Source organism: Schistocerca piceifrons, chromosome X (assembly GCF_021461385.2).
Source record: "Schistocerca piceifrons isolate TAMUIC-IGC-003096 chromosome X, iqSchPice1.1, whole genome shotgun sequence".
NCBI lineage: Eukaryota > Metazoa > Arthropoda > Insecta > Orthoptera > Acrididae > Schistocerca > Schistocerca piceifrons.
In genome coordinates this window covers 764,644,034-764,670,356 of record NC_060149.1, presented here as the reverse complement: position 1 = coordinate 764,670,356, position 26,323 = coordinate 764,644,034, and the positions used below count along the sequence as shown (strand labels likewise).

Here is a 26,323-nt window from a genome sequence, read left to right as displayed (position 1 = left end):
AACATAGTTTGTGGCAGGTATAAGAAACTATTCTTGATTATGAGGAGAGGGTTCACTTGCAGAAAGAACTCTGTTATGGGTTGATGTTTCCATCCGTGCAGGTCTGTTAAACAGTGGAGAGTATAGGAAGCTATTGCACAAAGTTTGTGATGACATTCTTACTCATAAGTATAAAACTGTTCCATAAAGAAACATTTTAAGTCTTTGTGATCCCAAAGATGTTGGGAGTTATACTACAAGAGCATTAACTAACATTTAGTTTAAATAGTTATGTTATCTGCCAGTGCTTCTGAATTTCTATGCCATCACAAGACCTGATATTTTTTAATGGGAAGAGAAGGAAGTTGTGTGAACTTGAATACATTGAATGTAAAGTATTTTAAGACGCCTGGGGGGGGGGGGGGGGAGAAAATGCCACTTCATTTTATCCAGTATTTCTTTATCTACGTCACTTTTTTATATTTAGATTGCTTCTGGTCCTTGTAAGATTACAATGGTGTATTGTAAAGTGGTACATTGTGAATATAAATTTACAAAATTAAGAAAAATCGAAAAGTAACTTGGGTTCCAGTAGTGATGACATGATTTAAAAAAGAAATGAGACTACTATCATTCATAAATATTTGTTGTGATGTAAATCTGTGTAGCCTCTTGAAGGATGACAAGCAGAAAGGTTATGAATAGCAAGGACAAGCAGAAGGGTTCTATGTAGCAGAAAAGTTGAATTCATTCTCTCCTCCCTCTCTCCCTGCCTGCCTGTGTCAAGTGCAGTGCAGTGCAGTCCATCAGTCACTTACTCTACACCTTCTTCCCCTTCCTGCCCCCCCCCCCCACCCGTGCGCGCGTCTGTGTGTGTGTGTGTGTGTGTGTGTGTGTGTGTGTGTGTGTGTGTGTGTGTGTGTCGAGGGGGGGGGGCGGCAAGTGGCCCTACTTTTATCTTTTATGCTAGTTGTAAATGTTTTGTAAGCAGACAGATTTGCAACATTTATCAAGTTTGTTTTGTACAATGCCTCAGAGATTATTTTTTCCAGCAGAGTGCAACATAATGAGTGTAGTAAATTGTTTGCCTACTGCCACAGATTTGACTGATGAACAATAAACTTGTTGCAGCATAGTGACTGAGTTCAGGCATGGACTAATGTGCTATGACAGATAGTACCTTAATAATGGGAGCAATCAAGTTTAGTGTAATAAGAAGATACAGAACTAGTAGTCTACATTATGCCTGAAGTCGCATGGACAAACGTGAATATGTCATTTATTTAGGAATAGTCAAACAAGAGGTTTTGGAAGATTTTTCCTTTTTATTTCTGTATCGTACAAGAGCCTTCATTGTTTAAACAATTGCTTGTATCTGGTCAGTGATAAATCAGAAAATATTTCAAACAGTGACATCTGACGAGCTTTTTTAGGTGTCGCTTTGTAAAGGCCTTGGGGTTTATGGCTTTTATGCCCTTTACTGGCATTGTAATGTGTCTTGGGTTTGAGCTGGAACCAGAATTTTTAACCTGATAAAATGTATTCACAATAGTTAACAAATATTTGCTGCCAGAATTCAATTACATAGCACAGCTTATCATACCATTCAGCAGAACATACTCTTATACTGTAAAGTTACTGGCCGGCCGCGGTGGTCTAGCGGTTCTAGGCGCGCAGTCCGGAACCGCGCGACTGCTACGGTCGCGGGTTCGAATCCTTCCTCGGGCATGGATGTGTGTGATGTCCTTAGGTTAGTTAGGTTTAAGTAGTTCTAAGTTCTAGGGGACTGATGACCACAGTAGTTAAGTCCCATAGTGCTCAGAGCCAATTGAACCAATTGAATTGTAAAGTTACTGTTAAAGTATCTTTGAATTCCATGTATGTAAAGATTCATTGCAATTTAACAAAATGATATTCTCTTGAAGTAGGAAGTTTTGAATTGAATAACTGTGGCCTGAAAAACAACATTTGCCACTTCCAAGGGAGTTGTAATGACGAAGAACTTAGTACAAAATTACATGGCTATTTGTGTTGCCCATTAATACTGACATTTTGAGTGCTTACGTGTTTAATGCATCATTTGAATACTTTTCTTTTCAGAACTGCAGTATTAGTATTTATGACTGAGGCAGGGACTAGTACATCTCACATTTAGAAATTCTTCCTTTGCATCTACTATGTAAAATTGGTTGCTAGATCCAATAGCCTTGTGCTGTTAGCAGCAATCATGTGAAGATCACTGGGGCAATGGTGCAGTTTAGGTGTCTTTTTCTTCAGGTATAAGTTGTTACTGACAGTCAATGTTTGAACTCGCATACATGTAATGTATTTAATATTGCAATATGAACATCATTAAAATTTTAAATTGCAATTCATTTTGCCACTTTTGTGGGGAGACAGCTGATCACAAAGAAGAAATTATTATAAAATATGTAGTTATGTGGAAGCCAAATTTATAAAGAGCCTCACAGACACATGAAAGACCAATGGCTTAGTGATTACCTCCTTGTCGAAAGACCGGAAGTAAGATTTATAGCTCTGAGAGTGTAACAGAAGTTTATCTCTTGTCACAACAAGGTGGAGACACTGGTTCTCGATATAGAGCGTGTGTGCATTGTGCACAGTTCAGAGTGGAGATTTGGGAGCGAGAGGTAGATAAGGGAATCTTGTTCAGGGTTAGTTATGATAGATTGGCTTGTGGGGGGGGGGGGGGGGAGTGAAGTTATGATGAGGGCAGTAAGGTTTAATGAGACGGTGATGGGCATAGAGGTAGGGAGATAAGAGGATTGGTTATCATACAGCAATGAAGTTTGAACTTAAAGTAGGGTTCTCTGAATAGTAATTCATTCATGGTACTTGCAAGAAAGTGTATAGAAAACTGGTGGTAGTGTGCCAATTATTGGAATGAAGTTTTTCATGTTACATTGTTACTATTTCATTGTGGTATTACTCTTCAAAAGTTGGTGGCAATGTTTAATTAAAAATAACTGTGGACACAACTCTCTCATTCAACATGTTTATGAAATATATGTAACTGAAGTGAGCGGTAGTTGAAAATTAAACTTTGTTGGCATGTTGAAATTCGATACATAAATAATCCTGTTACCAAAATTTCAGATGTGCCAAGATATGGAAAGTCATACTTTGAGGGAGATTTCCAAAAACGACTGTCGAAGGAAGGCTCTGTTGGTGAGTAAATTTGTTTAGTTCAGTCACTGAATTAAGCATTTTGTAATCACTCGTGGTATTTTCACTTTGAATAATTGGAATCATGGTAGATGTAACATTGAATCAGTCTTGAAATGTTGTTTCATTGGTTTAAGAACATAGTTTGTGGCAGGTATAAGAAACTATTCTTGATTATGAGGAGAGGGTTCACTTGCAGAAAGAACTCTGTTATGGGTTGATGTTTCCATCCGTGCAGGTCTGTATCTTTAGGTAAAGAACCAGGCAGAATGTGTTAAACAGTGGAGAGTATAGGAAGCTATTGTACAAAGTTTGTGATGACATTCTTACTCATAAGTATAAAACTGTTCCATAAAGAAACATTTTAATTCTTTGTGATCCCAAAGATGTTGGGAGTTACACTACAAGAGCATTAACTAACATTTAGTTTAAATAGTTATGTTATCTGCCAGTGCTTCTGAATTTCTTTGCCATCACAAGACATGATATTTTTTAATGGGAAGAGAAGGAAGTTGTGTGAACTTGAATACATTGAATGTAAAGTATTTTAAGACGCCTGGGGGGGGGGGGGGGGAGAAAAAGCCACTTCATTTTATCCAGTATTTCTTTGTCTACGTCACTTTTTTATATTTAGATTGCTTCTGGTCCTTGTAAGATTACAATGGTGTATTGTAAAGTGGTACATTGTGAATATAAATTTACAAAATTAAGAAAAATCGAAAAGTAACTTGGGTTCCAGTAGTGATGACATGATTTAAAAAAGAAATGAGACTACTACCATTCATAAATATTTGTTGTGATGTAAATCTGTGTAGCCTCTTGAAGTATGACAAGCAGAAAGGTTATGAATAGCAAGGACAAGCAGAAGGGTTCTATGTAGCAGAAAAGTTGAATTCATTCTCTCCTCCCTCTCTCCCTGTTTGCCTGTGTCCAGTGCAGTGCAGTGCAGTACATCAGTCACTTACTCTACACCTTCTTCCCCTTCCTGCCCCCCCATCATGTGCGCGCGTGTGTGTGTGTGTGTGTGTGTGTGTGTGTGTGTGTGTGTCGAGGGGGGGGGGGGGGCAAGTGGCCCTACTTTTATCTTTTATGCTAGTTGTAAATGTTTTGTAAACAGACAGATTTGCAACATTTATCAAGTTTGTTTTGTACCATGCCTCATAGATCATTTTTTCCAGCAGAGTGCAACATAATGAGTGTAGTAAATTGTTTGCCTACTGCCACAGATTTGACTGATGAACAATAAACTTGTTGCAGCATAGTGACTGAGTTCAGGCATGGAATAACGTGCTATGACAGATAGTACCTTAATAATGGGAGCAATCAAGTTTAGTGTAATAAGAAGATACAGAACTAGTAGTCTACATTATGCCTGAAGTCGCATGGACAAACGTGAATATGTCATTTATTTAGGAATAGTCAAACAAGAGGTTTTGGAAGATTTTTCCTTTTTATTTCTGTATCGTACAAGAGCCTTCATTGTTTAAACAATTGCTTGTATCTGGTCAGTGATAAATCAGAAAATATTTCAAACAGTGACATCTGACGAGCTTTTTTAGGTGTCGCTTTGTAAAGGCCTTGGGGTTTATGGCTTTTATGCCCTTTACTGGCATTGTAATGTGTCTTGGGTTTGAGCTGGAACCAGAATTTTTAACCTGATAAAATGTATTCACAATAGTTAACAAATATTTGCTGCCAGAAGTCAATTACATAGCACAGCTTATCATACCATTCAGCAGAACATACTCTTATACTGTAAAGTTACTGTTAAAGTATCTTTGAATTGCATGTATGTAAAGATTCATTGCAATTTAACAAAATGATATTCTCTTGAAGTAGGAAGTTTTGAATTGAATAACTGTGGCCTGAAAAACAACATTTGCCACTTCCAAGGGAGTTGTAATGACGAAGAACTTAGTACAAAATTACATGGCTATTTGTGTTGCCCATTAATACTGACATTTTGAGTGCTTACGTGTTTAATGCATCATTTGAATACTTTTCTTTTCAGAACTGCAGTATTAGTATTTATGACTGAGGCAGGGACTAGTACATCTCACATTTAGAAATTCTTCCTTTGCGTCTACTATGTAAAATTGGTTGCTAGATCCAATAGCCTTGTGTTGTTAGAAGCAATCATGTGAAGATCACTGGGGCAATGGTGCAGTTTAGGTGTCTTTTTCTTCAGGTATAAGTTGTTACTGACAGTCAATGTTTGAACTCACATACATGTAATGTATTTAATATTGCAATATGAACAGCATTGAAATTTTAAATTGCAATTCATTTTGCCACTTTTGTGGAGAGACAGCTGATCACAAAGAAGAAATTATTATAAAATATGTAGTTATGTGGAAGCCAAATTTATAAAGAGCTTCACAGATTCATGACAGACCAATGGCTCCTTGTCGAAAGACCGGAAGTAAGATTTATAGCTCTGAGAGTGTAACAGAAGTTTATCTCTTGTCGCAACAAGGTGGAGACGCTGGTTCTCGATATAGAGCGTGTGTGCATTGTGCACAGTTCAGAGTGGAGATTTGGGAGCGAGAGGTAGATAAGGGAATCTTGTTCAGGGTTAGTTATGATAGATTGGCTTGTGGGGGGGGGGGGGGGGGGGAAGTGAAGTTATGATGAGGGCAGTAAGGTTTAATGAGACGGTGATGGGCATAGAGGTAGGTGGATAAGAGGATTGGTTATCATACAGCAATGAAGTTTGAACTTAAAGTAGGGTTCTCTGAATAGTAATTCATTCATGGTGCTTGCAAGAAAGTGTATAGAAAACTGGTGGTAGTGTGCCAATTATTGGAATGAAGTTTTTCATGTTACATTGTTACTATTTCATTGTGGTATTACTCTTCAAAAGTTGGTGGCAATGTTTAATTAAAAATAACTGTGGACACAACTCTCTCATTCAACATGTTTATGAAATATATGTAACTGAAGTGAGCGGTAGTTGAAAATTAAACTTTGTTGGCATGTTGAAATTCGATACATAAATAATCCTGTTACCAAAATTTCAGATGTGCCAAGATATGGAAAGTCATACTTTGAGGGAGATTTCCAAAAACGACTGTCGAAGGAAGGCTCTGTTGGTGAGTAAATTTGTTTAGTTCAGTCACTGAATTAAGCATTTTGTAATCACTCGTGGTATTTTCACTTTGAATAATTGGAATCATGGTAGATGTAACATTGAATCAGTCTTGAAATGTTGTTTCATTGGTTTAAGAACATAGTTTGTGGCAGGTATAAGAAACTATTCTTGATTATGAGGAGAGGGTTCACTTGCAGAAAGAACTCTGTTATGGGTTGATGTTTCCATCCGTGCAGGTCTGTATCTTTAGGTAAAGAACCAGGCAGAATGTGTTAAACAGTGGAGAGTATAGGAAGCTATTGTACAAAGTTTGTGATGACATTCTTACTCATAAGTATAAAACTGTTCCATAAAGAAACATTTTAATTCTTTGTGATCCCAAAGATGTTGGGAGTTATACTAAAAGAGCATTAACTAACATTTAGTTTAAATAGTTATGTTATCTGCCAGTGCTTCTGAATTTCTTTGCCATCACAAGACATGATATTTTTTAATGGGAAGAGAAGGAAGTTGTGTGAACTTGAATACATTGAATGTAAAGTATTTTAAGACGCCTGGGGGGGGGGGGGGGGGGGGGGAGAAAAAGCCACTTCATTTTATCCAGTGTTTCATTTGTGACTGTATTACATTCGTAAAATAAAGAACAACCGCCTTAAGTCACAATCATGATTTTATATCAATGCACAGTGCGTTTCGTGCCATGGGTGCTCATCTATAGCTGTTTTGACAGTCTACATCAATTTTTTTTCAGATCTAGATTGCTTCTGGTCCAGTTATGATTACAATGGTGTATTACGAAGTGGTACATTGTGAATATAAATTTACAAAATTAAGGAAAATTGAAAAAGAACTTGGTTTCCAGTAGTGCAGACATGATTTTTTTTTTAAAAAAAATGAGACTACTCTCATACTTAAATATTTGTTGTAATGTAGAAACAGCAGAGCTCCTATATATCCTCTTGGAAGATGACAAGCAGAAAGTTTATGAATGGCAGTGACAAGCAGCGGATCGCTAGACTACAATTCAAGCAAGTCGTATTAATGAATTTTTATTACAGTAAGATAAATGACAATACTTAACTTTGAGAAATTTACAGTGAGATGTTGCAAGCAAAGGATGACATGAAACATAAGCAATGTCTTCAGTATATACAATTTGTAACACAAGAGAAGAAATACAGTTCCTAGGTTGCTGCTATAGAGCATGTAGAATGGCTAGTTTTCAACTGAGCCGCGGCCAGGCAGCGTGGCACTTATGTCCTCTTTGTGTAGTTGGCGCTGCTGTTTTGTTGTCATCCTAGACAGGGTTCGGTCAGCGTACTATTGGCTGACGTCTTCTCCACAGCGCTCTCTGCTCTAACGGTTTTGACCAACATGCTGATGCTTGACGTTACGCCGGTACATTCCACCCCTCAAAGTGATGGACCATCGTTGTATTCATATCTCAACAATGGCAGGAGAGCAGTAGTGTGGATGCTGTGCTGGACCGGAATCTGTGGCTACAGGCTACGTCAGGCTTCCGGTTGTACACTGCCATCTGGTCTTTGCTCTGTCAGAAGAGTCCCCTGGAAAATGACCAGCAGGGTATGCGTCCACCTCCTGAGGGCCATAACCAGATGTAGAAGGTGTCAGCTGCAACGGCGTCGGCAGGTCAGCTCCATTGGCAGGCCGAGAGGAGGCAGAGGCTCAGACTCCATTGGGGGATCCCGCGGTGTTGTGATGACACCTTCTGGTGGCTGCGGTGGCCGCGCTGTCCTCGAGATCCATGAGTCTGGGGGGAGAGACACAGGTGGATCACCGTGCACATGACAGTGACGAATTTGATTGTGATGTCGGCGCTGCAATCTGTCTGGGTCTGATAGGAGATAAATGCATATGCTGCTTCGCGCGCGCCTTCTGCTACTGCTAAAAACCTTGTAAAACACAATATCATGCAGCGCGAAACGTTACTTGTGGCCTTCCTTTGGTACCGGATGCTGAGGAGGGTGGAGCAGAGTCCGATGGTGGCGGCCGTGAAGAAATTCTGCTGGCGATGGTCCATCTCGTGAATGCGAATGATACGAGGCAATAAACAGTTGCAATTCATGCTCCCTGATTTGCGCAGTGTGAAGTATGGCCATCTGCTGCTTGAAGGTCCTGACGCAAACCTTCGGGGCAAAAAATAGAGGACAACACCTGAAATGTGCTGCATGATGCTGTCAAGGTCATTGGCACAGCAAAGGGAAACTTGCGATAAGAGTCTACCACAATCAACCAACGAGTGTTCTGAAAAGATCTCGCAAAGTCTCTGTGCACACTTTGTCATAATGATTGCCACTTAGGCCAGCAGAAAATTTTTGTGGTGGAATGGACTGATTTTCCTTACAGGTGTGACACTGTGATGTCCTCTGTTCTTGTTGGGTGTCCATACCCTGCTATGTACAGTGGCGATGCACTAACTGTATTGTACGAACAATCCCCCCGTGTCCTTGGTGAAGTAACTGCAACACTTTTTTTTCTTTTTTCAAAGCTTTGGGGATCAACACACATGACTGTCCACTGTCATTTCGAACAAGAATCACACCTTCCTGTATAGCGAGGATATGCCGAAGTCCAAAGTATCGGCGCACTACAGCATTCTTCATGCTATACAGTGAGCGAGGCCAAGTTGTATGAATGTATTTTAGCAAAATGTTCAAACCTGAATCAGTTTCCGTGGCCAGTGCAATTTTCCTATAGTTCAGAGGAAAGGATTGAAGCAATTCAGAATCCTGAGCATTCCATATCAGGGCCAACCAGAAGACATGAAAGTGCATCTGCATTGCCATGTTGGGCTGTCGGACGACATACAATCTCGTACTGGTATCTTTGCAATTTTAGGGCAGTTCATACAGGAACTGGCTTGTGATCTGTTACTAAGTAGAATATCCTGTCATACAAATAGTGGTGGAATTTGGTGACACCATACACAATAATCAATGCCTCTTTCTCCATTTGTGAGTAGTTACACTGAGCTTGGGACAATACTTTTGATGTGAAAGCAATAGGTCTGCCGTTATCACCAGTTCTGTGCAAAAGTAGTGCGCCAACTCTATAAGAGGAAGCATCAACTTGCAACACAACTGGTTTGTCAGGATCAAAGTGCACCAAACATCGATCACTAAGCAATGCATCTTTAAGTTTTTGAAAAGCTTCTTGGCACTCATCTGTCCAAAAAAAGGGGACATTCTTGCGATGCAAGCGAGCTGCAATTTGTGCAGCATTCGGTATGAACCGAATGTAGTATTTAGTTTTCCCTAAGACTGAGTGCAATTCTGCGACATTGGGAGGGACTGGCAAATCTCGTATTGCTAACAAATGCAACTGAAGAGGATGTACACCTTGGCTGTTTATGAGATGACCAAGATACTGCAACTCAGGTTTAAAAAAATTACACTTACCCAGTCTACACTTTAGTCCTGCATTAGATGACACACGAAACAAAGCACTTAAATTTGCAATGTGTTCTTAAGATGCACGACCTGCTATGACAATACTGTCCAAATAGTTTCAACAGTTTGGCGCTTGAGCAGTCAGCTGTTCCAAATACCGTTGGAAAATGACCAGTATTACAAGCAGACAGATGGAGTTGTGATGGGTAGCCCGTTGTCTCCTGTGATCGCAAATTTGTTTATGGAAGACTTCGAGGAACGTGCATTGGAGTCGACGCCTTTGAAACCCGCCTGTTTCTTTAGATATGTTGATGATACCTTTGTTGTTTGGCCTCATGGTAGGGAGAATTTGAATGCCTTTCTAGAACATCTGAACTTTATCCACCTGAACATTTGTTTTACGATGGAGGTGGAAGAGGATGGTTGCCTTCCCTTTCTTGACGTGTTGGTTAGGAGGAAGGATGATGTATCATTGGGACATGCTGTCTACAAGAAACGTACTCACACCGACTTGTACTTACAGGGCTAATAGTTGTCATCATCCGGCTCAGAGTGAAGGGGTACTTCGTACCTTGGTACACAGGGCACATGTCGTTTCTGACGCTGAGACTTTGCCAGCTGACCTGTCCCATCTTGAAGTTACATTTTGTCAAAATGGTTATAGTGATAGACAGATTGAACGTGCGTTGCACTATTGACCAACTGTACATCGGATGATTAATGGTAATTCTGAGTCGACACCTAAGTCTACTGCCTTTTTACCATACATAGGAAACAAGATCGGTTGTATTTTACAGAAATACGATGTGAAATGTGTTTTCTGACCTTCATTTAAAATTAGAGCATTTTGAGTTCTGTTAAGGATTATCTTGGTCTGCGTAAGACCAGTATATATCGCATTCCTTGTAGCTGTGGCATGGCATATATTGGTCAAACTATCAGGACGATGGAGGATCAATGTACTGAGCATAAACGGCACACACGATTACAGCAGCCAAGTAAATCTGTTATTGCTGAACATTGCTTGTATACTTGTCACCCCATATTATGTAACACCACCAAGATATTGGCATGCACGTCCAGCTATTGGGACAGTGTTATTAAGGAGGCAGTTGAGATTAAATTAGCGAGCAACCTCGTTAACAAGGATGGAGGTTTTTGTTTAAACTGTGTTTGGAATCTGGCTCTCTCCCTTGTCGAAAAACAGGGCAGAGCCAATGCTACCTCACCTCTGAGTTCATAGTCTATCGATAGCTCTGACTCTGGTCATCTTTGGTGGCACTAGTGTTGAGCGTGTGTGTTATCTTTCATGCATCAGACTGAGAACTGAGGATTTTAATTTGCATATACGTCACCTGTCCATTGCAGTTTGCCTTGAAAATGGCGCGGGGTGTTCTCCCACCGAAATATCGGCTGTCGCTGAAAGTGTTACCTGGCTGAATTCCCAGAAGTTATTTGAAAGCCTAAATGAGTGTTCACAACACACACTTCTTGAACTCCTTCATTTAGTGGTATTTGAAGACGTACATCACAAAAATCAATTTTTGAAATGTAACGACCAACACCTAATCTGTCCATGAGATCCTCTGGGCATGGCAATGGATAAGTATGAATCATAGTTTGTTGGTTGACTGTACACTTAAAATCAACACAGAGACAAATGCGGCCTGAAAGTTTGGGAAGCAAAACCAGTGGAGTCGCTCATTGACTAGCTTGTGTGGGCGCAATAGCTCCACTATCTTGCAATTCTTTAAGTTCAGCAGCAACTTTGTCCCATAATGGAATGGGAACATTTGTGGCCTGGAAAAATTTCGGCTGAGCAGTGTCTTTCATAGTAGTATGTACAAAAAAATTGTTAGCCTTGTCTAAACCTTCAGAAAAGAGTTCAGGGAATTCCTTCAGCAAGCTAGGTACTCCATCTTTTGCATTGAATGCAGACACTGACAAGACATTGTCCTGAATTTTAAAGGCAAACAAATAAAAAGAATCAAGGCCAATATGTTCTCACACTCTCATGAGTGTAGCACAGTGAAAGTCACAGGTCGCATATGCGATCGATACATAGCAGGCAAAGTACATTTTCTGAGAACGGGAATGTTTTGTCCATTTTATGCTATCAAATGCATGCTAGTTTTAGAAGAGCCTAACTGTTCTTGTGTGTTACGATCCAGAAATGTAACAGAGGCACCCATATCCAACTGAAATTTCACACATTTTCCACTAATATGCAAATGTACAAAAAGCTTGTTGGGCTGGCATAGCACTGAAGAAATCGTTCGGAAGCTAGTTTTGCTAATGCCTGTAGCAGGCTTTGAATACATGACATTGATGACATGAACATTGTGACTAGATTTGTGTGAGTGTGTGGAATTGTTAAGTTTGTTCTGTTGCAAACATATGGATTGTACATGTCCTTTCTTTCCACAAGCATAATATTGTGCTTGTTTGGACGGGCAGTCTTGGCATTTGTGTCGTAAATAGCACCGAGGGCATGATTTAATTTTGTTCGCCTGTGTAACTGCCTGTTTAGAGAACTGTTTACGCAGCGTAGTGTGTGCAAGGTGTTGCTGCCTAATGGGTCACTTGCGAGCAAGGAATGACGCGACCTGACAAATTGCTGGCTGCTCAAACTTACCGGCCTACGAGGCATCGGAATCATACTGATCTAGTATTTGCACTGTGTGCTGAGATGATGGATCGGACTGTTTGAAAATCTGTTCCCTCAGTTTGAAATCAGTTACATTGTATACGGTCGCATCACACAACATAATGTCTGAATATAAAGCACCACAAGCACATTTGAATTTACATTTCTTCGTCATACCTGCAAATCTGTTAGCCACATGCGATAAGTTTGTTCTGACTGTTCCTTGCAACTAAAGAAATAGTACCAGGTTGCTACCACATTCACTTGTTGGTCATAATAGTTAGTTAGCGAATCTACAACTTGATCATACGAAAGTCCACTCGGAGTGGCATTAGGAACTAGTTTCTGGATGAGTCTAAACACTGCACTTCCTACCGTGGACAGTACCTGGTTTGTTGTGAGCAATTATGTGGCTTCGAACTGTTGCTACCATTCGAGTTGGATCTTCTAAAGCGACTAGATTCAGAAACTTTTGCAATCAGAATAATTGCCAATTTTGAGAATATAGAAATTAGTAAGCTAACATACTTTCACTTTCTGATGTCATACGGAATAATATTTTGGGGTAACTCAACCCTTAGACAAAAAGTTTTCACTGCTCAAAAGAAAGTGGTTAGAATAATGTGTGGGGTTCATAGTCGCACATCTTGTAGGCATGTTTTTAAAAGGTTGCGAATTCTAACAACAGCCTCACAGTACATTACTCACTAATGAACTTTGTTCTCGACAACATGGACCAGTTTAAAAACAACAGTGACAGTCATGATTACAATACTAGAAAAAAGAAAGACTTACACTATCCTGTACTCTACCTGTGTTTGGCACAGAAAGGGGTAAAATACGCTGCTATAAAAATTTTTGACAAATTACCAGATGAAATAAAATGTTGACAGACAGCAGCAATAGCTTCAAAAATAACTGAAATTATATCTCCTTGACAACTCCTTCCATACCATAGATGAATTCTTGAATAGTAATAAATAAATCTGTTAATATAGTATGTGCATGTTGTGCAATTTAAGGTCATGGGGTATATATATGAAGGGCTTATTTCAATAGTGGTACAAGTCCATTTTTGCTCATTCTGAGATACAGAGTCCTAAAGTTAAATGAGCACTGAAAAATCTGCAGTTGAGATACCAGAAATATTAAAGTATATATACTTCAATATTTTAGGTATCTCAACTGCAGATTTTTCAGTGCTCATTTAACTTTAGGACTCTGTATCTCAGAATGAACAAAAATGGACTTAGACCACTATTGAAATAAGCCCTATGCGTGGCGTGGCACACATTGTGCTCTTAAACTATTGTAACCCCTTCTTCTATCCCAGGCTGCATTTCCTTTCCTGTGCCCCTCCCTTTCTGTCCTCTTTCCTTCCCTTCTGCCCTACCTTTCCCTCTCTCGGTGTTCTTGCTTATGTTGACCTCTCTATCCACACAGTGCAAAAAATCTCTTTTCATATGTGCATTTCTTGTGCACTTGACACATTCCACATCATAACAGCTTCCGTACCATGCAATTGATCAATGGAACATGCAACTAACTAACTGAATGCAGTGTGTTCTCAAGCATTAAGAACTGGCTTAGTATGCACAACATTGATGCTACTTGAGGTATGGTGCACCTCTTAACAGATCATGGTCCATACCCTAAACATCTACATGGAGTTGTGAATGTGGAGTGGAAGGTTCTGCTAACTGTGTCATTTTAAATTGCCCTTGTTTCAAGGTTGAGAGGGAATACAGACAGACAATTAGACTGTAATTCGCAAACAGCTGTAAATGATCAAAATTTTTAGGCTAGAGTTAATTTGACTGCATTTTGAATATCTAAAAGATTGTTCAAATAACTTACGGGTTTGCTGCCGGGTGACGTCGTTGACCACCGCCGATATTTCGACAGGAGCGCACCCTGCCATTCTTGAGAATGACAGGGTCTGCTCCTGTCGAAATATCGGTGGTGGTCGACTACGTAACGCGGCAGCAAACCCGTAAGTCATTTGAACATTCAATTCGCCGGGAAAAGTTTAAGTCTCACATGTAAAAAGTTGTTCCTCAACTTTAAAATCAAGTGGACACTCTCAATATCAAAATGATGTTGAAGTGTCGGCAGAAGTTCCAACACCGTGTTGTTTGAGGAAGCCGAAATGCACGCTATAAGCTCACGCAGGCTGGCGTGAGGTCTGAAACAGGATACATAATGAATGCTATAAAGAAAAGTACGTAGCTGCTGGAATACTTAACTTTAATCCACAATTGGTGAACATTGGTCTTGTTGATACAGTATTATCATCTCAATATAACTTGGTGATGGCGCCTTGTTAGGTTGTAGCAATTGACTTAGCTGAAGGCTATGCTAACTATCGTCTCGGCAAATGAGAGCGTAATTCTCAGTGAACCGTTCCTAGCAACGTCGGCTGTACAACTGGGCGAGTGCTAGTAAGTCTATCGAGACCTGCCGTGTGGTGGCGCTCGGTCTGCGATCACTGACAGTGGCGATATGCGGGTCCGACATGTACTAATGGACCGCGACCGATTTAAAGCTACCACCTAGCAAGTGTGGTGTCTGGCGGTGACACCACAGATGTCAATGGATCTGAAGGGCAAAGTAGAAGACTAAGGAGAAATGTTATCTATCTGCATGATTGAGAATGATATCCATGGCTAAAAAATGGTTAAGAGAAAGTTTAAAGAAGTTGCAGTGTTCACCCAAATGGGTATACATAGACTTGAGGATTGCCAAGGTATTCACATACCAGTGAGGACAACATAAAACAGTGTAGTAACAGTAGGTCTAAATGCAGATATAGTTGTAGTTAGTTGGCAAACTCGGGTGGTTCAGAGGCAGCCAATAACAGATATAGTAATATAAGTTGAAAGTAATTCAATTAGAATTTTAATTAAATTCCTTTTGTTTTAGTGTTTTATTTAATCATATTTTCCACACACTGTTTGTTTCTACATTATAAACCACCTGACAAAAGACAGTGAAGCATGCAGGAGGGAGGAGGAAACAAATTGAAACTTTAAGGAAGGACAAGGTATGTGATGTCATTTCAGTGATTACAAGACCGAGTCAAATTTACAAAGAACTTGGCAGTATGAACCAGCTTATCAGTATGACATTGCACCCTGTCTGGCCTGGATGCATGCACTGATTCATTTGGGGAAGACATCATCAAGACTGTTGTATCCACTTGTGAGGCATGCTGGCCCACAACTGCTGTAATTGGTTTGTGTTATCCTGGATACTGGCTCTGGGGTGGAGTTGACATCTGTGTTGATCCCACACTTTCTATCAGGGACAGATTTGAGAATCTAGCTAGCCACGGAAGTACCATGAACATTGTGAAGACAATTCATAGACATATGTGGCATTGATGGATGAGCACTATCTTCGAGAAAAGTCACACAATAATACTGTCATATGAAAGGTAACACATGAGAATGCTGGATGTTCATGTCATACTGTTCTGCCATCAGAATTCCCTTAGTCACTACCAGAAATGACCTGAAGTCATTCCCAATGGCTTGCCACACAGTAACACATGGAGTAACACAACAGTGCCTCTCCAAAACATTGGAAGAATAAGACCTATATGTAGGTTCCCAGGTTGCCGACATTATTGCTGACAGTGGTCATCCAGGAATAGTGCAGATCTGCGATTCATTACTGAACACAATGCAACACCATTCATCTGTAGTCACAGTATCGCTCCAAGCACATCCAATTGTATTGTGGTATCACCAGCAGTCTACACATGAGATAGTAATTCCACAATTCGGTGGCTACTAGTCTCTGACCGATGGTCTGGGATGACACAGAATGTTGCAGGGAGTACACTACTAGTTCTTGGATGGCAGGTACAGATGTGGTATGGTTTATGATGTGCTTGGTGCACAATACAGTGATCCTCCCTTGGGATGGTCAGACGTAGTCAACCAAAACATTGTCAATGGGTATGGACACCCTGAAGATCACTGTTCTTCCGGGAGTTTGTGCGTGGCATGGCACACATTGTGCACTAAACTATTGTGATCCCTTCTTCTGTTCCGGGCTGCATTTCCTTTCCTGTGCCCCTCCCTTCCTGTCGTCCTCTTTCCTTCCCTTCTGCCCTTCCTTTCCCTCTCTTGGTGTTCTTACTTATGTCAACATCTCTATCCACCTGGTTTCTTGTATTCCTTCTTGTTTTTGTTCCTCTTTCCTTTTCCTTTTCATCCTTTCTATTTGGCGTCTTTGGTCCCCCTTTGAGGTTTGACCTCCACTTCTAAATTTTCTCTCCTCCGTTTGAGGAAGAACTCCTTCCCTAGCTCCTGTGGCATGGATCTTCCCCGCACCCCCTCCTTCCCATCTTCCTTCACCACCGTACCAGCATCTCCAGTATCGCTAGGCTACCAGCACATGTAACCAGTCCGTGTCTTGGGGCTGTTATGTACCCATCTGGCTGAGCCCCTTGACAACACAGGTATCATACATCTGATACCTGTTGCCTCCTCATGCATGCCTAGGAGTGGTTGCTTGTCATTCTGGAGCATCGTAACATGCCAGACGGCCCTTGCTGTGGCTGGATGGCGCCTTTTGAGGAGGGACCCTGATTGGAGTGGTTGGTATCAGGATGGATGCTTTGCGTATGAAACATATTAAACTGCAAAAAACTAGCCATTCTTCTATGGCCATCTCTTTTGTTGGTAGTGGCTCATTTAATGCTGTTTCTTATGACCCTGCGGCCTTCCCTTCCCAGACTACACTCTAGGAAGAGGGACAGGCTTGCCGGCTTGAAGTGAAACACTTGTCCGATACCCTGGCTGCACTAGGACTGATGGGGACACATTCCGGTGATGTGCGGTTGGGTTTGCTGTTGATCATAATTACTACTGCCATTCAATCAGCAGACCTGAAGGCGTGAGACCATCCTGGTGATATGCTGGTGTCCATTACTGGTCCTCAGTCGTTGAATATATATTTACATCCACATCTACATGGATACTCTGCAAATCACATTTAAGTGTCTGGCAGAGGGTTCACGAACCACCTTCACAATTCTCTATTATTCCAATCTCGTATAGTGCACGGAAAGAATGAACACCTATTTTATCGTGGTGATCGTTCCTCCCTATATAGGTCAGTGTCAACAAAATATTTGGAAGAGAAAACTGGTGATTGGAATTTCGTGAGAAGATAACCGTCACAATGAAAAACGCCTTTCTTTTAATGATGTCCAGCCCAAATCCTGTATAATTTCTGTGACACTCTCTCCCATATTTCGCGATAATTCAAAACGTGCTGCCTTTCTTTGAACTTTTTCGATGTACTCAGTCAGTCCTATCTGGTTAGGATCCCACACTGCGCGGCAGTATTCTAAAAGAGGACGGACAAGTGTAGTGTAGGCAGTCTCCTTAGTAGGTCTGTTACATTTTCTAAGTGTCCTGCTGCCAATAAAACGCAGTCATTGGTTAGCCTTCCCCACAACATTTTCTGTATGTTCCTTCCAATTTATGTTGTTCGTAATACCTAGGTATTTAGTTGAATTTACGGTGTTTATATTAGACTGATTTATCATGTAACCAAAGTTTGAGTTCCTTGTAGCATTCATGTGGATGACCTCACACTTTTCGTTACATAGGGTCAACTGCCACTTTAGTTCAGGGAATCATTTTTAATAAGGCCCTTGTATTTCAAACTGATGAGAAACTCCAGGCCAGTCTCGAGCAATGGGCTGTTCATTTTGTTTGGCGTGTTTAGATACGTTGTAAGGACAATTGTACCCATACCAGCACCTTTATTCTGGTATCGTAGGGAGATAACCTCCCAGAGAAGGTCAAGGCTATGTGTTATTGGTGAACAAGAAGCCGTACATCCTGCCACCCATGAGGTGTTTTCGGTGCGTGTGTTTCAGGCGCATGTCTTCCAGCTTTACAGCAGACCCTCTATGCGGTGAATGTGGATATCCACTTCATGAGGGGAGCCCCTGTATTCTGCCACCCGTGTGTGTCAATTGTCAGAACCGTCACTCTCTGTGCTCACCAGACTGCTCTTTTTATAAGAAGGAAAAGAAGATACAGGAGTATAAGTCCCTTGATCGTTTATCCTATGATGAGGCCAACAGATATATGACTCACTTCACCCTGTGTCGCTGACATCTAATTTTGCCTCTTTTACATCCTTTCCCCCTTCTCCCTAACCCAGTTCTCCCCCCTTCTCCCCTGCAGTTCAAATGCCTTCCCCTCTGGGTGCCGCTTCCCCTCCCTGGCTGGAGAAGTGTCCCTCTTCTTTGGCACCCACTGGTGATGGGGCTTCCTCCCAGGGCCCTTCCCCATGGTGTCTCCCAGGCCAGAGGCCTGCTGCCACAGCTCAAGCTGTAGGACCCACAGTCCATGCGCCCTGAGGTTTCCTGCTCACTTTCAGTTCTGCATCTTGCAGAAGCCTGCTCTCCCTCTGTGGCCTGCCCTCCTCGACCTATGAAAGAGGAGTAGGAGGAGGAGGAGGAGGTGGAGGTGGTGGAGGAGGGGGGAGGGGGAGGAGAAGAAGTTACCCCAAAGATGCCACCTCCTCCCTCGCAACCTGAGTCTGGTTGCTTATTTATGGATGTCACCCTGTCCTTGTTGGTAATGGATGGTGACCAGGCAACTTGATTGGATCCTGCCCTTTCACCTCCCATTTGGATCATTGTTGCCTTCTTATTCAGTGGAACTGTAATAGATACTCTTGTCATGTCCTGGAGTTGCACTCCTTTATTTCCTTTTACTCAGCAATGTGAGTCAACATTGCTTTCTCCAGGAATCTCATTTTACTGATGCTCGCTCGCTGATTCTTTGTGGGTTGTGTGCTTTCTGTTGGAACCAGGTTGGCTCTTTGAGGCTTTTGGTGGCTTTTGCACTTTGGTCCGCACAGGCGTTGCTAGTACATGAATCCCCCTTCATACCACATTGGAAGCAGTTGCCGTTTGGGTCCTCTTGTACTCTGTGGTCACTGTTCGCAATCTCCATATCCCTCCTACAGGCCACCTATCCCGACTGCCCTAACTGTCATTCTTCAGCAACTGTCCCCTCCTTTCACCCTCCCTGGGCTTTTAATGCCCATCATTCTTTGTGGGGCAGTGCTTTTTCATCTAGTCGGGGGCTCCTTAGGGACCAATTTCTTGCGGACCACGAGCTGCGGCTTCTTAATGATGGTTCTTGTACTCATTTTAGTGCCACATACAGCACTTTCTCTGCCATTGATCTTTCTCTCTCTTACCTTCCCCTTCTTCCATCCTTATAGTGGTCACCACATGATGACCTCTGTGATAGTGACCACTTCCCGTTGATTCTCACCATCGTGCCTTGCAACGTCTTAAGCAACACTTGTCCTCTGCCAGTCTTACTTTAAATGCCTTCATGTCAAAGCATGTTACTTAATAAAATGGATCAAGCGAGTGTGTTGGGAACACTTTGTTTCCTCCCTAGATTCTTCTGTCGGTTCCTCACAAGAGTGGCCTAGACTCAGCACCCTCCAAGGTTGTCAGCGGCAGTCTGTTATTGTGGGCTTTGCCTTTCCAGGTAGCCTTTGCACAGATCCATCAGTTCTCATGGAACACCTCGTGCTCCATTTTGCAAGGGCATCGACATCGGCCTCCTATCCAGTCGCCTTCCTCACCCGGAGCCGACAGGCTGAAGCTCCCCATTTATGTTTTACCCCTTGTCAGGTGGAATTCTATAATGAACCTTTTACTGGGTGGGAACTTTTTCTATCCGTCTCTCCTTCCCACAATTCTGTCCTTGTACTTATACCTGATTCCATCCAGGTGTGTAACTGTATTTGACTCTGAGGCATTTTCCGCTCTGAATGGGGGAGATGGTATTGTGGTTCCTGTCCTTAAACCCAGCAAGAACCCGTTGTCCCTTGACAGTTGTGGCCCGTCAGTCTGACTAATGTCCTCTGGGAGTTACTTGAAGAGATTGTGGCTAATCGACACAGTTGGATTCTCAAATCTCAGAACCTTTTATCTCCTCACCAGCGCAATTTTCAGGAGGGATGGTCTCCAATCGATCATCAGCTTCGATTGAAAACCTCAGTTCGGTTGGCCTTCTCTCAGTACTGCCATCTTCTCACAGTTCTCTTTGCCCTTCATAAAGCCTACGACACAGCTTGGCACTATCCTATCCCATGTATTCTCTGTGACTGGAATCTCTGTGACCCCCTATCAATTTTTATTCACCATTTCTCTCCTTTCAGTTGTTCAGAGTTTGGGTTGGTTCTGTTCTCAGAACTAGGAGAGTGGTGTTCCATAAAGCTCTGTATTAAATGTCCTTATTTTTCTCATTGCTGTTAATGGAATTATGGCCTTTGCCGGACTGTTGATCACCTGTGCTGTATATGCAGATGATTTCTGTATTTGGTCTAGCTCCCACTCAGTGGCCTCTGCACAACGACAGCTTCAGGGTGTCATCTGGGGCACTTCCATGTGAACACACACAGTTTTCAATTCTATCCCCTCAAGTCGAGGGTGGTGCATCTCTGTTGCCTTATTATGGTCCATCTTGATCTGGAGGTCTACCTCTATGCCCAACAACTGACTGTGGCACCCCAGATGCGTTTCTTTGGTTTTCTTTTTGACAATAAGCTTACTTGGTTGCTCCCTACCCTCCTTCTGAAAGTTGGCTGTTTTCGGGTTTTAGCCAACAGGGCCTTTCGCACTAGCCCTGTCAATAGCCTTCCCTCCTCCTTCATTTCGGCACTCCCAGTTCCTGGTTTCCAATGCAGTCACTATCCACTCTTACCATGCCCCGACTCCCTCTCTCTTCTTCTTCTTCTTCTTCTTCTTCTTTTTGCAGCTTCGGGGCATCACCCACCCACCCTCGTGTGAGTTCAGTGGTTTTGCTCCACCTCACTTCTCTTTACAGCAATTTCCATCTCCCCTTCTTGTTCTCTTCCCAACTTTCTCTCCCAATCACCACCGCTTGGTTAATCCATCGTCCCAGGATTCGATTGGGTCTCTTCCAGGGTCCATTAGTACATGTCGGACCCGCGTGTCGCCACTGTCAGTGATCGCAGACCGAGCGCCACCACACGGCAGGTCTCGAGAGACTTACTAGCACTCGCCCCAGTTGTACGGACGACTTTGCTAGCGACTACACGGACGGAGACTCTCTCATTTGCCAAGAATATAGATAGCATAGCCTTCAGCTAAGTCAATGGCTATGACCTAGCAAGGCGCCATTAACAGTATATTGAATGTATCTAAAGAGTCTAACTTGTATCGCCAAGAGCGATGTACACCAATGATGGGTTAAAGTTAAGTATTCCAGAAGCTACGTACTTTTCTTTATAGCATTCATTAAGTATCCTGTTTCAGACCTCACGCCATCCTGCGTGAGCTTATAGCGTGCATTTCGGCCTTCTCAAGCAATAGAACAGTCTCTGCCATTCATGACCTCCTTGCTGATCCTAGTGATGCTGCTGCTTTGGTTGATTTCCTCTGGTTTTTTTTTTTCCCCCTTGGGGGTATCCCAGGTAATGAGCTACCAAATTGTGTGGCTGGGGCTGCGGCCACATAATGCCTGTTCTCTGTGATACCTTTGGGGATGGATTTGCGGCTTTATGTCAGATCCCTTTTGTTAAATCATGGGTCAACTCTTTGGGACCTACCCCTCTGTCTAATAAACTTCATGCAATCAGGGAGACTCCCACCATATGGCATTCTTCCCTCTGCCTCTCCTAGCAGGAATCAACCACCCTCTGCTGTCTTCGTATTGACCATACTAGGGTGACCCATGCTTTTTTTCTCCACAATGAGCTGTGCTCCCCTTTGTAGCTGTGAGGCACCCATCACAATGGTCCATATTTCACTGGACTCCACCTGCCGTTTGGCCCTTCACACTAAATATGCTCTCCCTGGGTGTTAATGGATGACCCTCGTGTAGTTAGTTCTGTCATTGGATTTCTTTGCAAAAATGGATTGTCATACTAGGTATATGTCCTTGAGTTTCCCCCTTGAACTGAAGTCCCTCAGTTAACGTTGACGTTGGTTATGGAGGCTTTGGCTTAGCCTCCGCACTGGCCAGGTACCCCACTGCCTTTTCCTCTTTCACTACATTTTGTCTGGTCTTTAGTGCCATTTTGTTTCCCTTTTCGTGTGTCATCTTCCCTTAGTGTTGTTCCCGTTGTGTTGTGGTCATGGTATGATGTGGGGATTGGGAAGGGTTTGGGGTGGTGCTGTTGCCATATTTGTTTTACCTCTTTGTTTGCCAGCTTTCCTGTCTCCTTGACTGAACTTTGCAGTTTGTGTTGTTCCTTCCTTGGTTTCTGCCACATTGGATCATGGGATCAATGACCTCACTTCTTGGTTCCCTACACCAAACAACCAACCAACCAGCCAACCAGGTTTGCTGCCCTCATGTTACCATGCAGTCCATCATCAGTGCAATGCCACATCCAAATGCCCAATGGATCTGGACATTGCACAATACAACGAGCTGGCCAAATGGAGACCCACAGTGAGGCGCCTTTCATAGTCTATCAGGTACTGATGACTCTGTCTTACAAAAGTATTTACCAGCTTTGTGTCCTTGACAGTGATTACTCAACATTTGATTCTGTTCACACACCTTATATACCCTTTCAGGCCTGGTAAAAACACTAATGCACACAACTGGCCATTCTATCTGTCACAGAGAATTGGAACTCTAATCATTTGCCTGCTATCTGATGGTGTGTACATATACAAAGGCCCAATATCATGGCATCATGGCCACGGATGCTAGCAAAGACTCGGAGTGAAATTGAATATTGTGTAGACATTCTACGGACAACAAATGCAGCAGATGTGGGAGCGTATCCATAAAAAACTTTGAGTTAAGCTACCATTTGCCATAAACCACATAAGTGTATCTAGCATAGCTCCTGAGAAATACATTTCTGTAAATCAGGAAAAGGCTGTATGCTCAGCCTGTGCATTAATACAGCAAGTGTAAAAACATGAAAGGGCTGAGTAAGGAGCATCAATAATGATAAGGGAAAACTTACAGAAGTATGAGTCATTTTACTTTCACATCACAAATTAATTTGTAAATATGGCTACATGCTGAACATCTAAAAGGTTTTTAATTATTATAATTATTATTTTTGTTAAATATACATATCTGAGTTAGTAATAATTCCTATCCTCCACCTTTTGTACATTACAATAATGGAAATTCCCGTACAGAATAAAAGGAGTTGTCAAGGAGAAACTTTTTCAGTTTGTTTTCAGATTCTACCTTTTTGTGCTAAAGACAATCTTAAAGTGGAGTAATTAATGTCATTTTTCCTTCTGGTATTGTAACTGTGTACATCATTGTTCCTTTGACTGTTAGCATTTGGATCATTATAAATTTCATCCCAGGTTATCTCTTATAAGCTATTCAAAAAAACATTTGTCCTGAAGTCATTAATTACTCCAACCATTTCCACTGATTAGTATCTATACTCTGAGGCACTATAGTATTTATTCTATTCTTATTCCCTCTCTTCATGTTGGAAAGTTAATTACTGAGATCAAATTGTAGGATTCAAATAATGTTTCCAGATCAGTTTTCCTGTGAGAATCCTTTTGAAAATCGACATTGAAGTCACCACAAAGTATTAGCTGCTTGCTGCTGTCTGACAGATTGCTTAGTAAGGAATCCGGATTCCTCATAAACAGTTCAAAATTTCCCACTGGTTATCTGCATATAGTTGCAATTAAAAGTGAACTATTTTTCAATTTGTTGTTGATGTTTTCTTTCATCGGCTTTTTTTTTAATTTTAGTACAGACCAAGATGGTGAAATAAGCAGTAGGTCTCCACATTTATATTAGCACCAGACATCTTTCCTCATTATAAAGCTTGGTTAAACTTTTATGTATAGATAGCATGACCAACTGAATCAGTTCAGAATCTGCAGACAAATCCTTCATAAAGTAGCTACAGATAAGCATTCGAGTGAGTACTACTGAAATTTGTGGCCCTTATGGTTTGATCACAAACTAGCAAAGCTAATTTTCACTTTAATTTCCACGTCAAAGTTGTGTAAGTTAAAGTGTTTCAGTGATGTTAATACTTTTGTCATTTTATTGCAAATGTATTTCACTAAAAAGTTTTCCTTATACAGAATGCTTTCAGTTGTTAAGGATGCAGAAAGAGGATGATTATCTGAAAAATATGTGTCTAAATAACTACAAATAATATGATGAGACTATAACAAACACATTTATACTCTTTTTATAGTATGAGAAGCAACAAAACTAAAAGAAGAATAATCTTGCCTTATCACAGCTGAAAACTAATGTACAACTTCCACACTGCAAATTGCAGCATTTTTAAATTGTCTAAATCTAATCACGCCCTGGCTCAAAATGATTGTTCAGTGGTTCCCAACTCATAGCATTTCCATTATATTAAATTTGGCTATTTTTTACCAGCTTCAGTATGGTCTGCTTACCTCATTTTTCTTCCATTTGTGCCAATTTAATATTAATGCTTCTGGAATTGCGGCAGTCTGGCTTTCACTGTCATACCACTGCAACTGTTTGAAACTGACTTAGACGATGGCTAAACTGACTACATTCTACTTGCATATCATGACGCTCATTCTACCTAAAACATTTGTTCTTACCCTATCTTGTGATAGAAGACCACCTAAGTCAGGTGTCCACCTAGGTCAGGTGTCCACTATACGCAGCAGGCGGCTACACGTGTAGCAGGGGCTGTGTGGCATGGGCTGGGCAGTTTTTTAGGTTAGAGGGTCTCGGGAAAACACTAGAAGGGCTTCAGTCACAAAAGGTGCAAGCCGAACACAGGAACAACGTAAATACGGGAACCATTGGTATAACAGTTGTAAATTGTCATAGCTGTGTTGGGAAAGTACGAGAGCTCCAAGCGCTTATAGAAAGCACTGATGCTCAAATTGTTATAGGCATTGAAATCTGGCTAAAGCCGGATATAAGCTTAGCCGAAATTTTTGTGAAGGACCTAACGATGTTCCGAAAGGATAGGCTAAACACAGTTGGTGGAGGCGTGTTTGTTGCTGTTAGAAGTAGTTTAACGTGTCACGAAATTGAAGTAGATACTCCCTGTGAGTTTTTATGGGCAGAGGTCACTGTTGGCAACCGGACTAAAATAATAATAGGATCCTTTTACCAACCTCCCAATTCAGATGATACAGTTGCTGAAAGGTTCAAAGAAAACTTGAGTTTGGTTTCAAGCACTTACCTGACTCATACGATAATACGTGTGGCTACCTCTTCTTGAAGCTATGCGTCATCATCAAAACGCTGCATAGCCAACCACTTCTTCATTGCTGGGAATAAGTGGAAGTCGCTCAGTGCCACGTTGGGAGTGTGAGGCGGATGAGGAAACAACTCCCACTTAAAAGATTCGAGAACTTCACGAGTGGCATTTGCCGTGTGGGCCCGGGCGTTGTCGTGAATCAGCAAGATCTTTGAGCCCAACTTTCCCCTGCGCTTGTTTTGTATTGCAGAGTTTGGCAACACCGTTGAGAGTTTATTGTAGTGCCTCTTTCCAGGAAATCCACAAAAAATCACACCTTTTCTGTCCCAAAAGAGGTAACCATGTGGTTGAAGGCGCAGGCGGCCGGAAAATTATTTCGAGCAGTTAGTTCATGAGCCCACACGAATAGTAAACGGTTGGGAAAACACACGTGACCTCTTAGCAACAAATAATCCTGAGTTAATAACGAGCATCAAAACTGCTACAGGGATTAGTGAACACAGGGTTGTCGTAGTGAGATTGAATATTGTAATCCCCAAATCCTCCAAAAATAAGCAAAACATATACCTGTTCAAAAAAGTAGATAAAAATTAATTTGACGGCTTCGTGAGAGACAATCTCCACTCATTCCAAATTAATAATGTAAGTGTAGACCAGAAGTGGCTTGAATTCAAAGAAATAGTATCGGCAGCAATTGAACGATTTATACGAACTGGTACTGCGAACTGGTAACAGTAAACTTGTTGTTTCATTTAAACCAAATAAATTAACAAACAACGG

The 26,323-nt window shown here is 41.6% G+C and overlaps 1 protein-coding gene across 8 annotated transcripts in view; it reads left to right on the top strand.

The window, feature by feature from the left end:
- Window positions 1-26,323, top strand: part of LOC124722596 — a 356,119-nt gene that overhangs the window by 227,038 nt on the left and 102,758 nt on the right. For all 8 annotated transcript variants that reach the window (XM_047247733.1, XM_047247734.1, XM_047247735.1 and 5 more), the window contains 2 exons: window positions 3,097-3,168; window positions 6,186-6,257. In XM_047247733.1, the coding sequence (XP_047103689.1) occupies window positions 3,097-3,168; window positions 6,186-6,257 (144 nt within the window). The remainder of the gene's footprint in view (window positions 1-3,096; window positions 3,169-6,185; window positions 6,258-26,323) is intronic.